Source organism: Hibiscus syriacus, unplaced genomic scaffold (genome assembly GCF_006381635.1).
Source record: "Hibiscus syriacus cultivar Baekdansim isolate YM2019G1 unplaced genomic scaffold, ASM638163v2 tig00000477_pilon, whole genome shotgun sequence".
Lineage (NCBI taxonomy): Eukaryota > Viridiplantae > Streptophyta > Magnoliopsida > Malvales > Malvaceae > Hibiscus > Hibiscus syriacus.
This window is the reverse complement of record NW_024061790.1, coordinates 5,557,640-5,573,768: the sequence shown is the minus strand read 5'-3', so window position 1 is coordinate 5,573,768 and position 16,129 is coordinate 5,557,640. Positions and strand designations below refer to the sequence as shown.

The 16,129-nt window shown below is 33.8% G+C and overlaps 1 protein-coding gene across 1 annotated transcript; it reads right to left on the bottom strand.

The window, feature by feature from the left end:
* Nucleotides 1–13,965: 13,965 nt before the first annotated feature.
* On the bottom strand, nucleotides 13,966–15,394 carry LOC120207239 (NAC domain-containing protein 2-like). The gene is made up of 3 exons (XM_039206756.1): nucleotides 15,171–15,394; nucleotides 14,798–15,072; nucleotides 13,966–14,519 (listed from the first exon to the last, which is right to left on the bottom strand). Exons 1-3 carry the CDS (start codon nucleotides 15,337–15,339, stop codon nucleotides 14,079–14,081), a joined length of 885 nt encoding a protein of 294 aa, XP_039062687.1. The 5' UTR covers nucleotides 15,340–15,394; the 3' UTR covers nucleotides 13,966–14,078.
* Nucleotides 15,395–16,129: the final 735 nt, after the last annotated feature.

Genomic DNA, 16,129 nt, shown 5'->3' with positions numbered 1-16,129 from the left:
AAAGAAATATGATGGTTCGTTGCTAGAAAATAAAGGGATTCCAACGAATAATGGTGATGGTTGGGGTTCAAAGTCCAACTTTTCATCAAGAGTTATGATTCATGTCTTCAAAAGGTAAGTACCCCTTTATTTGAAACATTATATCTTTTCACTTTTCAGGGGAAGCCAAATGAAAGGTCACTTCCAACAAGGATATCCTTAGAAGAAGATCGTTCCAAAAAAGGTACATGTTGGTAATTTATATTCCAAAAAAGGCCTAATAAGAGATCTTATGAAAGGGTACATATTGAAAGAACACATTCGTCCAAAGGATACATTCTTTTCCCAAAAGAACACAAAGTTAAGCATTTGGAAGAACACAACGATAAACATTTCAAGCATACCAAATGCTTCAATTTGAGGAAAAATCGCCCTAATGAAGGGGGATGATGCAAGCACGTTCTCACCATATGCAAAGAGAGTATTTTTAAACCCCTTAATTCTTTACTTTCTTTATATCATTCTGATCATATATGAAATAATCATGCATATCATGCTAAGGTTGTTAGTTATGTGATCTAATGAGTAAAGTAACTTAGCATATTCACATCTTTATGTTAATTGATAAACAATTTTATTTCAAAGCATATTATTATGTTATATTAGTTTTGCATTCATTTAAATATATTTCAATTTATTCATGTACTGGAAGCATGTTTAATCATTCATTTTTAGCTCATTTGCATTCATTTCAGCTCCTAAGTCTTATACCTTAGCTCACATGTGTTATATCATCATATTCTTAGCTCGTGACATGCATTCATATCTCACAAGGTCATATACATGCACGTAAGCAAGGTAATTGAATCATTCCAGTTTATATCCTTTGATTTACCTTGTTTTCTTTGCACATGTAGGTACATGGAAGCATGGCTCACATTGGGGCAGCTTGTTCGAGTATTTGGACTTCATATGCAACTCACAAGCTTCATGGCAGCTCATGGAACACAATGGGAAGATCAACTCAACTGGAGGAGCTCAAGGCTAGCTAAACTTAGCTAGGTGGACTATTTGAAGCTAAGTTGATAAACTTGACCAAGTGACCAGTGAAAGTAGCTACAAGAGATGCTAAAGAACCAATGAGGACTCGGCTGCAACAACAACTCATAACAACCCATGCACGCCTATGCTAGCTTGAAGAAGGACTCACACACGCACAAGGAGATGCACATGACCATCCTTTATCCCATGCACAAGGCTGCACCACAAGCATCCCTAGAATTCGCATGTGCACGCCCATATGATCAGCAAGTGTGTGAAATGCATGTGACCCTCCTATGTGTGCCAAACACCAAGGGACTTCACCATTCGGCCAAGGCTCCTAATGCTTCATTTAGGCGCCAACTTGAAAGGGTTCAAACCCCATTCGACCATGAGACATGTTCCCTCCATTCAGCCGAATCATCATACCCTTTTATTCATCCATATAATTAATTAATTATGTTCTTTCATAGAGACACAAGGGTTGGTCAAACCATTATGTTCCCATTCGGCTATGTCCCTTCAAAAACTATAAATAGGATAGTCCTATTCAATTGTAAAACACACCTTTCATATTAATCAAAGTGAGATTATTCTCTTTTCTCAAGTCCTTTATACTTTTATCGACTTATCAAGTAAATCCTTACTTGTGGCGTCAACCTCTATTTCATTGATACTTGTGGTTCCTATCTCTTTATAGATAATGGGTCCAAGTCCTTTTCTACCAACCATTAGAGAGATTTGTAAGGCTAGGTCTTTGCTCATTTTAGCACTGGTTCTTCCTTGGTCTTTTTAAGATACTATCATCACCAACCATCATTTCTTTCATAAGCCATACCATAGCCAAATCAAACATACTTCCGCTACCAATCTCATAACATAAATAGCCCTCCATTTCACATTTACATCAACTACCAAGCCATCTATTTGAGTCATTCACTTATGCAGGTTGTTTTGCTTCTTTCCTAGATCCACAATCAATTCAAGGTAGGAGTACCTTACATCATAAACTTTATAAACGAAATCTTTATTTATTTCATAGAAACATTTAATAAGGGATTCAAATTGCTTGTATAACAAGAATGTATACTTTTATACATTATTCATTTTATATAACTTTGTTTTCAAATACCCAATGTATACTACTGATAACTCTAGGTATTTGAGTACATTGAGGTTATGCACTAATGATGTCACCACAGCTCATATAATTTGCACCGAAGTGCCACATAATTGTCCCAAAGGACCACATAGGTTTATCCCGAAGGACTACATAATTTTTCCCCGAAGTACCACATAAAACCCTCGACTCTTGGTATGCCAACAATACCTCTAATCCTCATACATATACCTTGGGCTTTTAACCACATAATTATTTATCATTTCGTTATTCAAAGTATATCTTGTTCACATAGGCACTTTCACATCGAATAATTTCGTATTCACATATCCACATACCACAATCGCATAATCATGTACACATAACCATTCAAACATAGCTTAAGTAATATAACTTGAATAAAACATTGTAAAAATATAACACAAAAGAAAATTTAAAGGTTTTCGATCAAAAACTTAAGGTTGGCTTATCGCAAGCCACCCTCAAATCTAATATAAAGCAAATGAGTTGCACTCACTTTTGCCTCACTGAAGTCCTAAACGAATCCTTATCACTTTTGATCGATAACTTATAACGTCAAAGTGTCCGGAATTTGATTTTGTTCAACGTCTACACAAGAACAATAAAAAATAAATATCGTAATTCAAATCGCTTATAACCAATCATAATAACTTAAAGCTAAAAGAAACCCTTATTTTATCATTTCAAGCGCATTAGTATCGGTACTCCCACTACAGTATTGATACTTCCCTTATATGGTATCGATACCCACTTCGGTACCGATACCATTTTGGCATTCTAGAATTTTAACTTGATAATGGTATCGATACCCTACCCTTGGTATCGATACCCCCATTTTAGTAACGATACCTCCTTCAATTAGTACCGATATAGATCCTCAAACTCAAACTAATTAGCCTTGAAGTATCGGTATTGTTCTTCCAGTACCGATACCCTTGCCCAGAAATTACCATTTCCATTTTGAAATTTAACAAAAAAATACCCAAGTCTCCTACTTATATCTCCTTTTTAAGCCCTTAAACTCAACTTCATTCATAAAAACCAACTTATCACAATTATGTACTCCTAAATATCCAAAATCTCACTAAAATATTTGAATCTAAAAAATCATAACATATTTTCAAGTATGTTATTAATTAATCCTATTACTCCTAACTACTTAGTTATCCCCTTGACAAGTCAAATTTATCACTAGAATTCCAAAAACTAAACCATATCAAAAATCCCCTTAAAACCCCCTTTTACAAATTCATCACCAACTCAATCATCTTTTAGTTTTACTCAACCATAAGCTTTCCTTGAGCTTATATAACCCCCATATATTCAAAACCAAACCTAACTTTGAACAAAAAAACAACATGAAATCATTTACCTTTAATATGGAGCTCACGGGCACGAGGAAGAAGATAAGAAATGGTTACAGACTTTTCTCTTTCTTTTCTCCCTTTAATCCACGTGTTTTATATCCCTTAAAAAGGAAGATAAAAATCCTTCTTATGAAAAGACCATAATGCCCTTTCTATAATCAAATTTTGATATCAAGTCCTAAATAAAATTCTACAATAAATCCTTAAAATTTTCAAGTTATTCTAATTAAACCACTAAGTTTTGAATTCTTATATTTTGGTCACTGACCCAATGATTGGGGTGTTACATGGTTTGTACAAATGACAATGATGTGGCAAAATGAAATGGATGTTGGTGGGAATGAAATGATGGTTTAATGTAATATGGTAGCAAATGGAGATGTGGTGGCAAAGTGGATGGAAATCTCTTGGCAAAATTAAATTGAGTGTAGTGCAATCAATTGAAAATGTAAAGGAAAAACAAAATGTAAACACTGGATTTGATTAAAATGACTTTAGACTCCTCACACAACAAGCTACTACGGGAATGATTTATAGGAGTCACTTAGGAAACTTAAGTCTACTTCTTAGGATGGTCTTACTTATATGCCTTATTTGCCCGACAAAGTTTACTAATGGTTCCCTATATTATCTCTAGTTAAGGGACTCGACAAGTTCAGGATACCATGGAAAAACCTATAGGCGTTAGCAAGTGCAAGGATCCTATTGGTTCAGATAACAAAATATGTTTCCTCCTAGATGACTAGCGGTTGAGAGTACGTGAAGACAATGATAGCTGGCTCTTGAAAATATCATCTTTTTTTGCTTCCAAAATGCCGTATGAGTTGCCATTTGCATTCTGCTTAGCAGTCCCAGCATGTCACATCAATTCTCTTTGCTTATCCTTGCTCCTAAATCCTGCACATCATCAAACAAAACACCTTCCCCATAACGCAGCACCATTTACTAAATAAAATGCCACGACAAAATATATTTCCACCACAAACAATTATATGCTCCTAAATGCATCTATATGATCCTATATGAGCTCTTAGATAGTCAGTAACTTAAGTGAAAAAGCCCTAAATATACTATTTTTGTGGAGTTATCAACGCCGTCGTTGATGCCTTAGATGGTGGTCGTTCGGTCCCAAATTTCATGGGTCGGTTCGTCTTGACCCCTTAAGTCCAAATCTAGTAGTTGTTTCACTAGAAAATGTCCCAAAGCCCATGAATCTCGACTGAAATATTTTGGTTTCCTCACTATCGATCTCTAATTCGTGGACTTCAGAACAAGTTTCGGTGAAATGGAGGGTCGATTCGGACTCAAGGTGTCGAGACGAAGCGACCAATAAAATTTGGGACCGAACGACCACCATCTACGACGGCAACAATGGTCGGCAGTGGAGTCTGCCAACCTTCGATTTTTATTTTATATTTTTAATTATTATATTTTAAACAATAAATAATTAAATTAGAAAATTTGAAAGTACAGTGAGTAAAATATGAGAGAAAGTATAGTTCAGTGAGGATTGGTGTAATTTACCCTTATATTTAGTATGTATGTATGTGTGTGTGTGTGCGCCCATAACATGTGTTTACGTATATATTTTTCTCACACCATCATCTCTTAAGGTGTTTGTTTATTTGTAAAGAACACAACCTTGCTCGTTGAAACAAATGGATTTATTATCATGCTCCAATCGACCCAATTCTTCCACGAATCTATCTAAATCTTGCTTGGAGCTACCCCCATGACTCACTGCTGCCAAAGCCCTCTCTTTCGGATCTTTAGCTTTCGCCTTCATTCCTGCACCCTCGAGTCCTCGACCATCGCCATAGCAATGGCTCGGCCAAGTTCATTGGAGTCGGGAACCAATTCTGCACCCTCGGACACCCTAGCACCCATGCCCATATCATCCTCCAAGGGCCTAGCGTCCACATACTGGTCACTCTCCATAGGCCAAGCCAATAAACGACTCCACCCGCTATTGTTTTCAAAACCGAGTTCCACCCACAATGACTCACAAATCAAGCCACTGCTTTGTGGTTCAGCATCGAAACATGTGGCGCCAACACTTTTATCACCATGCCCTGACCTGCCATCCTCTGCTCCAACCCATCGGGTACAACTCCATACCCTTTATCCTGCAGTAGGGTTGAATGGGACTCAGAGATTTACAAACATACGATAGACACTTTATCAAGAAATGGTTGAATGGGACCTATCTAATAACTCAGCAAGTTCTTTCTCGCATGATCCTCATTCTGAATCTCTTGATCAAGAAGATGATATCACAGTGGTGCAAAAATCATGGGATACAATTATTGAGCCATGTGCAGTATAGTAGAACTCGAAATTTATAATCGATAGCCAAAAGTGAAGAACGGCCGGCGGTCGGAGTGTGTGTGAAGAAGTGGCGAGCGACGGACGTGTGTTTGCTCAAACCAATAAACTTAAGAAGAAAGGATCAGAAGATTTTGATTTATTAAAAATGTAATAAGATTCACAATTAACTCAATTATAATTGTTGGGTTTATAATTGTTGAGTAAGTCCCTGCTAATAGCTCCAGCTTTCGGAGTTCCCGGAGGGACATTTCTAAGGTATTCGTATTTGTTAATGGTTGGCTTGCAACTCACGTAACCCCATATGAAGCTACTAAAAGATCCATATTTCTTCACAATATGTGTATTTGGATAAACATAAAAGACTTCAAAATTTAATTTCAGTGATTCATACAATCATTCAAAATATTTAATAAATTTAAAATTCTAATTCTAATATTTATAATTATTTTATCTATTCTCGGTACAATACAATATAGAATTTAGCTTGATTTGATTCGAGCTGTCATAATTATTAGAGAAAACGATATTGAATATATTTAGAATTCGAATTTATACATTATTGTATAAACCTTGCCTTTTGTATGCATTTGGAATTTCATCTTTTTAATTTATTAAAATTGAGAAGTTAAACTTTTCTATTATAATTTGTTAGAATATTATTGTAATTTAAGAAAAATGAGAAGTTAATCATGTTGTTGGTAATTACATGAAATTGAACCAATTATTTTTTTACCAATTTGTTGTATATAAATTGTTGAACTACATATTTTTCAAGTCAACAAATTTAATGGTAATATTTAATTGGGTTAACTTTTCAGTTTTTTGTAAAGTATAAGATTAACTCCTAATAAATTGAAGTATGGGACTGGCTTGATAAAAAAATTTAAAGGGATGAAGTTCAAATTAGACCTTATTGGTAACGTACCACTATTGTTTGTAACCCAATTGCATCTCCTCAGTTCTCCGTTACCAGGCTCCTGTTGTTTTGCTGCTGCTGCGGCTGCCGAGGTTATCGGACACTTTTAACGACCGGTACAAAAGCTCTCCGTTCGTGAGGAGGCATGATCAAGCTGAGATCTGATGCAATCTTCTCCTCGCGTAGTACGACTCGAATGATCATTGATCGATGAGTTATTTGAATTTTGTGACAAAGGCAACGATAATGACAGCAATAAAGACGAACTGCTTCGTCGGAGGGTAATAGGAGAGATTCTCTTTAAATTTTTCGACAACGCATGATGAGCTTTTGTCGGCTTCGCTTTTTCTTTCTTCTTCACAACATGCTTCCCTACATTATCTCTAGCCATGACGGAGCAAATCATGAAATTCTTTTGTCTGTGGGTAAAGATGAGTTTTAATTGTTGATATTTGTTGTTGATTGATGAGGTGAAGAATATGTTTTTTGTCAAGATCGATCTTTTCTTAGATCCTTATTTTTTTTGTAACACCCTATTCTCGTATATGTTTCAGCATACGAGACCAAGATGTCACGTAGAATTTACAAAATAGTCCTTTTTTCGAAAACCAATAAAATTTTGTTCTTTCTAAAATAATTCAATTATTATCTAAGGTCTTAAAAATATTTCATTTTGATAGCATTAAGAATCATTTTAACGAAAATATTAATCATCTCATCTTAAACAATAATAATAAACACTACCTATCGAAACCAAATTCCAACATAACAATTTTTAAGTATCATAACCATCTAGTATACATGCCAACTAGTATAATCATCATTTTAAAAGATGTCATACTGATTCTGGAGCAGATTTGATCTTCAAAAGTTGATGTTGGGCCTAGCTCCTTACTTCAGTCGCTTACTTTTACCTACACGTAAAAATCATCACACGCTAAACATACACTTAGTGAAACATTAAGTTCTAATAATAATAATAAATAAATAGAGTAAAATCAGTAATAATATATTTATCAAAATATCACATAAATAAAATATAAGCGTCATAAGAGATATTGACTAAAACTAATTTGACTTATCAAAGTCAATATCATATAAAATAACTTGTAAATAAGCAATTCATATATATAACGCTTTCAATTTCAAATCAAAGTTCTCAATAAAAACTTTGTTCCAAATCAAGTAGCTCAAACCTGTACTTTTCATCTCACTTCAATTCTTGTACTTTTCATTCCATTTCAAACCTTTGCCTTTCACTTTTATTCATTTCATAGCCCAATGTAAATCAATGAGAATGCAAGATAAGTGAGTCAATCGAGCATACACTATAATGCACAAGTACTGTAAAACACAGTGTCAATGTGCCACTTTAAGGAATACATCGCACCATCATCATTTATGTGTAGGCATCATCATTTATGTGTAGGCACCACCATCACTTGGATGTCAAACTTGTGCCATAAAATGTATTCCCGGTACATTAGCACCACCTTCACTCAGACGTCACTGATGTGCTAAGTACTTACGCACCACCGTCACACAGACGTCACTGATGTGCTCAGAATCACATAGTAGCACCACCGTCACATAGGTGTCACTTTTTAAAACTTGTATTAAGGTGAATATCAATAGAGATGTGACATGAATTATATTTGATTTGTTCTGAAACTTTTGTGATGAAACCCACTTAGTGAAGAATTACATTTTATAGAAAATTGATGATTTGTGATGGATAAAAAGCTCAAATACCTCTACAGATGTGGTACTCGAATTCAAGGCTTTTAAAAATAACAATCATCTTTCTAATCATTAAGGTCACTTGGTTCGTACAACTACTTAAATTATGCATACAATAATAACATCATATCGTTGTATCATAATTCTAATCTTTCTATGTATGTATTGTTTTTGTATAACCATCGATTTTTTACATATTAATTGACTGATCCAGATCAGGTTCTGTAGAGGCAATGGCAACCCTCCCAACTCAATTTGCTCCATTTGCAAACGCCAATAATTGAACCTCTAGCCTTGCTTAAGGGATCTAATGTCTCATCCCACGAAACCAGCTATAAATATTTGTTTTTTTCCGAGCGATTTAAATCCATTAAAGGCGATCGAGTATCAATTTAAACGCATTCTCGTCAAATTAGTTCGAGTGGCTTGCCTGGGCGGAAAAAAGTTTTGGGCTTTTAGAAATTTTGAACCTTTATTTGGGTTTGGTGACCAAACATGCTTAGTTTTGAATTTAAAGTTTAAATTCAAGTCCAAACATTTGATACCCAAGTTAAATATTCAAATTTAAGTGTCCAAATTGAAATGACCATTGTCCATTATACAACCCATACATTACCAAAAATTAATCCAAGTGTCCATTTACATTCAGCCCCAATCCTATTTAACCAAAATCCCACTTACAACCAACCAACCACTAAATAAAAGACAAACCCATTAAAACCCATTACATGGAACCTAAACTAACCCTAAAACCCACTCAAGCTCTAAGTTCGTACGTAAACCCAAACAAAGTTTAGGGTTTTTTGTTGTTGTAACCCTTCAGCTGTCGCTGCGAAGCATCCCAACATCCTACGTGAACAACGAACAATAGTGGTCCATTCTCCACGACCCGCTCCATGACAGCAGCAGCCAGTTGTCCCCTTATCCTTCATGCGTCCACGCCAGCTGTCATCAAGCAAAAAAACGACCTCCTCCCTAAGCCTCGTCAGGATCATGCAGAAACAAACAAACAAAGAGGAAATTGTAAAAATGATCTCTTTTTCTTTTTTTCATCTGTAAAAGGGGTGATATAAAAACCCAAAAACAAACCAATGTTGAATGGTGTTCTCTTCCCCGAAATAAAGAGGGGCAGCAATAAAATGTAATATTTCCCTATCCTATTCGAAAAAACACAAAAAAATTATAATATTCCCATATCCAAAAAGGAGAGAACCTAAGCAAATAAGAAAAACATAAAGCATTTCAAGGTTCCTTTTTTTCTTTATCAATGTCATTTTCTTCTTTCTTGTTGCAAAGCAGGGTAAAAGAGAGGAAGGAGAGAGCTTATCTTGGTTGAGTGTCGGAGTAAAGTCATCAGGGTAGCTAGGAGTCAGTGGCCATTTGGCTGTTTGGGGAGTCGGTTTGGCTATCAGGGTTGGGTTTCGGTCCAGTTCGTTTAAGAGAGGAGGAAAGAGGCTTTGGTCTCGGTTTTAAGGGGTTTAAAACAATAAAGGAGAGGCCTTTTTTATTTTAGGTCTATATCTAGGTTCAACCTACAACCGTTGGTAGTGGTCGGGACTTGTAGCAGTACCGATTTACAGCTTGCATGTAGCGGTGGCTGGCGATGGAGGGTTTGGCGTTTGGAATTCTCGGCTACGTTTGGAGAGGAGAAGAAAGAGTTCTGGGCGAGTAGGCCAACGCGCGGCCTTCACCGTTAGTGTTAGCGGTAGTCGAAGCTGAGGAAGGCCACCGATTTTTTATGGTCGGCCGTGGAAAGGCCTTGAGTGCTTGGGTGCGGCGACTGAGTTTTGGAGAATGAGAGGAGCTAGAAAGAAGAAAAAAACTAGGGCATGTTTTGTTTTAGTTTAGGATAAAAATCAAGGGGTTGTTTGTTTATTTCAGAATGATTAAGCGTTGAATGATTCAAATGTTGAACGATTAAGAGGCTATGTATGAATTAGCTCTGAATGTGGCATACTGTTTGATAATGACTCTGAATCATTCAGAATGTACTTCTGTCATTCAGCACTGTTTTGCTAAATCATTCAGCATTGTTTTACTGAATCATTCAACATTATTTTGCTTAATCAGTTAGTACTGAATCATTCAGAGGTGCGAAACAAACGTGCTGAATGCTGAACATTTCAGCATTCAGCACTGAATGGTTCCATTAGGAGGCAAACAAACAATCCTTTAATTTAGGTTTATATTAAATGTTTTAGTTTATTTACGCTCTAGTCCCCCGAATTTATGCTTGATTTAGCATTTAGGTCACCATTCTCCCCTCTGGTTTTAATTATTTCTGATTTTAGCCGTCTATTTTATTTCATTTTATTTTGGTCACTTTTATTTCTGTTACTTTATTTTAATATTGACATTGTTTCCTTTTTTATTGCATTCTGTCACTAAATTATTTATAATTTGCCTATTTCTTTGTTTTATTTTACATTTTAATGCTTTATATTTAAATTATTAACATTAAACTTTAATACGACCTTGTAGTGACCCTCCTTGGGGTACGATCCACATTATTGTGGTACAGTTAAAATTCTAATTTAACCGTTAACTTTGTTAATTTATTAACCACTAACCACTAACTTTGCTAATTTATTAACCATTAGTCGTTAATTTTTTATATTTATGTTCGAATCATTTTACGACCTCACGATGACTCGTCCTGGGGTATGATTCACCCCTAACTTATAATCTTATTCGGTTGATCTATTTTCTCTTATTTATAATTTTGCCCTATAAATTTTTGTTATTTTAATTTCAACCTTTAAATTTCAGCATTTACATTTCATTCATTTGATTTTGCACTTTATTTTCTATTTTCTTTTATTTTCTCCTTTATTTAATGAATTTTAATTTCAACCTTATATTTTAAATTTATTTCAATTTACTCCCTTTATATTTGTTAATTGCTTTTAATCTTGTTCTTTTTTAAATTTTCTTCAATTTGGTCCTAGAACTTTGATTTTAAATTGAATCCTTAGATTTAGATTTCAAATATTTTAGTCCTAATTTAGATTACTTTATCTTTTAGATTTAGTCCTCAAATTTAGATTTCTTTTAATTTAGTCCATAGTTTACTAAATATGTTTAGTCTTAGTTAATTGTATTTTGACTTGCCATTTTTTTACATTTTAATTCAAGACCATTATCGTTTATATGTGCATATATACACGATTTATTTTTATCCTTATACAGGCCAAGTTTAATGTGGCATGTTGTGAAATTTATATGGTATTGAATATTGTTAAGTTAGGTTTATGCATGCTTTTAAATTTTATTTAATTTAATCTAGTTAAAATATTATGTTAATTCATTTTTATGTGTTTATATAAGCATGTTTGTTTGTACATTTAGATTTAAGTTTTACTTAATTCTTTCAAAATTAACATGTGCAACACCATCATGAACATTACTTAACCACATCAAATAATTGGATTAAGGGTAGTACCCTTTCATTTTATGATTGTTGTGAAGTGATTGTCTTAAGGTATAAGAAAGTTACTTTCGACAATTTTAAAATGAAATTGTAATCTATTAAGTGAAAAACCTAAAAATTGATCAAACTTAAAATTTGAGTAAGAGAGAAAAAGAAATGTTCGTCTATTTAAATTCTTCAAGAAAAGATTGTTAGAACTTATAAAATGTCCGATCTCGACGTATTTAAATAATAGAATATCCTTCATCTTTTTAAAAGGATTGGTAATTTTTAATTTAACTTGTTTTGTTTTATTATCATTCATACATTTGAACTTTAGAATAGAAATGTAGTATTTCTTTATTTCGATTAGAGTAGGAATTGACTACCTCAAGGTATGAGAGGTCGTTTCTTATCTATATGAAATAATTAAATATTATTATGTTTTGTTCTAAAATTCAAAGAATATTATTTGAAGGGATATTAAACTAAATTAAATTCAAACTTGTAGATTTCATTACAAAGACAATTAATTAATCGACTATGTACTGATTTAGGGCGTTGTGGGGGTGATAATCCTTTCCCACATGTAATCGACTCTTGAACTAAAATTTTTGGTAATGCAGATCGTAAAATTTTTGTTTTAATTAAAATTAATATTTTTTATTAAAACGACAAATATTTTTGGGTGCCTAATTACACCCTAATCAAATATTGGTGGCGACTCCTTGAACCTTTTCTTAACTTTAAAAAGGAAACACCAAATTAATCGAAATGAGATTTTTTAAAATCACACTTAATTATCTAATTAAAAATTAAATTTATTTTTAAAAAATCATTTCAACACCAGCTAATTCAGTTTGCTCAATTCGTAAACATCAGAATTTCAACATCTTACCTTTCTAGGTATGTATTTGATATTGCTTCGTCAACCCCGACAACAATATATAATATAGTTAATTTCATTTAAATGTTTTTAAAATATAGTTAAAATTTTAAATAGGTCTTTTAAGATTTAAAACATTTTAAATAAATATTCAAAAAAAATATGATGCATTAGAAAAATATTTAAAAGATAAAAGAGTTAAAAACAATTTAAATTTAATGTGTTTTTTAAAAATAAAATTGTTACAATTTATGATTGTTTTTTGTATATCATTATCTAAACTATCATCATACTTACATTGTCACAATTTATTCACATATTTTAAATATACTCATTAAAATTAAATAAAATTTTTAAAATACAAAATAAAAAATAACAATTAATACTATACTCGATTTAAGTTCGAAAACTAATTTAAGATATGTGGTATAATTTAAAGTTCATTGGTGGAATAAAATACTGTATATATGAACCGATGGTACTTTTCAAGGCCCAAAAATAGGCCCATAAAACTTTTACCAGCTAATTGTTTTTGTAGAATCTCTTAATTAATAAAAATTATAAAATAATATCTTAATTATAAGATATTATTTTATTGAATTTATCGATAATTAAAAATTATTAAATAATCATTTAAAATAATTTAATCTAATTCGACATATGATAATCGTTTAAACTTTTAAGATTTTTTATTAAAATTTTTATGATAATATAAACTTAAAAGTTATTCTATTAACTAAAATATTTTAAAATTTGAAACTAAATTTTATCATATTTTAATTAATAAATTAACTTCTAATTAAAATTCCATTAATTCTTAATTGAAAAAATTAATAAAACAATACATTATAATTAAAAAATTATTTCATAACTTTTAATAAAAAAAATAACATTAAATAATAATAAAATCTAACAAATCAATATGAGAAACCATTTTTAAATTTTTACCCTATTTTTAAAGATGATATGGGTAAATACTAAATTATTATTGATTAAAAAACTAACTATATTATTAAGTAATCATGATTATCGTAAAACCAAAAATAATATGTGCAACCCATGCTTTTAAACAATAAGATTAAAGATTATTATATTTATAAAACAACAAACAAAATTTGGGTGAGATCTTCCAATTTGGATCGACCCTATTTAACTTCTTTTTAAATGTTTATCTACGCGCACGCCCACAGGTACACTCATGGACTTTCAGTCTCGTGTTACCCAGCAATACGCCAAAACACACTGGTTTTTCCTCGATCCATTTCCCACCTCTAAAATGGCTTCTGCAGGTACATAAAAATATCCTGGAGCGGCGACAGCTCATTATTACTACCTTGCATCTGAGTGGCATCCATGTAATTATAAAGAGAATCGAGGACATTATTGTCGGCGGCACTTCCCATTTCGTCCTTCCATTTGGGCAAGCTTTGAACTTCATTTGGGAACTCCGGCAACACTACGTGCTCCGAACAGCTGGATTCCGTCTGGACCCTCGGCACCGACTCCGACGAGTCGAAATACATGAAATCGTTACACGTCGCCGTCGCTGACGGCGGCAAACCACACATGCCCTTGCCGACTGTCCCGATATCCGGCTTCCTGTCCTCAATCTCCGTCGTGCAAGCTTCTTTCGTAACGCTCCCTTGCGGCGGCGGTTGTTTCTCGATGTAACCTTTCTTGTTGTATATCCGGCACAACACCCAATCGTCCAACTGAAAAATAAAAAATAAATAAATTATCGTCTAAAATTCGATGGATTTAAATATTCAATAATTTATGGAAAGTAATAATTTGGTTATCGGGAGATTTATTGGATGCAGGTGAGATGCAAAACTAATTAATGGACCACACTGTAATTTTTCAAGTACGATGAGGTCATAACGGTCATTGAGGCCTACAAGTCCCCTGTCCAAAATCTTATCATGCATGTAAATCTCCAGTTTAACCCCACGTTTTTACCCAGTGACGAGAGAAAGTGTACGAATTGTACCCTTAAGCTGTTCTTCTTGCGAACCGACCGGTCGACGTCGGCTAACCGATATTCATGCATAATCCAATTAGTTTTCTCTCCTTTCGGAGCTTTTCCAGAATAAAACACTAAAGCCTTCTTGATACCGACCGGTTTCGGTTGCCCAATCGGTTTATCAGCCCCGGTTGCCTTCCAGTACCCAGACCCAGCAGCACGGTTCGGCCTTGAACCGTTCGGATATTTCCTGTCTCTCGGCGAAAAGAAATACCATTCTTTCTCCCCGTACAAAGCCAAATCTGTAAATCCAAAGAACAAAACTAAATAAAAAAAATCCAATAAATTCAATTTAAATTATAAAAAACGTAAGGTTTTAGAAGAATAAATAGAAATTTACCAGGCAGATCCCAAGGATTGTATTTGTAAAGGTCGAGTTCGGCTATAATAGGGACGGCGATCGGCTGCGACGCACATTTACGGCAGAGATAGTGCATCACCAGCTCCTGATCCGTTGGATGGAACCGAAAACCAGGAGGTAACTGTAGCTGTAACTCTGCCGCAGTCATTTCTTTTTTTTTTTTTACCTTCACCAGTAACTTTTTTTCCCTCCTCTCTCTCTCTCTCTTGTTTGTGGTGACGGCGCTTGAAACTTACACCATAAGTAAGAGCGAGGAATTTATAGGAGGAAAAGAGGGACACGTGGCGAGGGGAGAGGGGTAGAGTGGTTCTAGAATCAACTTGACTGTTGGGGTGCTTTTGGGAGAAGAGGACACGTGGAGGACATGGAAGTGAAGTGCGTGCGTGTCGACATCCAACATGTGGCGTGATTTTGTCACTGCTTACGCTATTTGTTTTGGACGGAAGCTGGCTCATTTTTGTGTCCCAAAACAAATGGCCCTCCCTCGATATTCGTGTAATAAGATGGCATGTTTTGATCTATCTGCATGACTTGTAGATAAACTACAACACTACTCATCAAATTATTAACTATTTTCTATTTTAGTCATAAAATTAAAATTTTCAATTAAAACCAATAAAATTAAGTTTTTGCATTGTAGAGAGAATTCAAATCCAAGATTCTTATTCCCACATCTTATATTTAATTCCTCCTAATAACATTTTGACATGATTTTAAGGTCGGGATATAATTTAACTTAAATAATAATTTTAGTGAAATATTTTTGTTTTGAATGAAGAAGTGAAAACATCAGAAGCTAAATAGTTCTAGGAATTTCCCAGAGGTCCTGCTGAAGTAAGGACACTACAGTCGATAGCGGAACATTTAAATATAAATTTTGATAAAATTATAATAAATGTCTAGTCTAATTGAGTAGCGAAATAGTAGACCTCTTACGT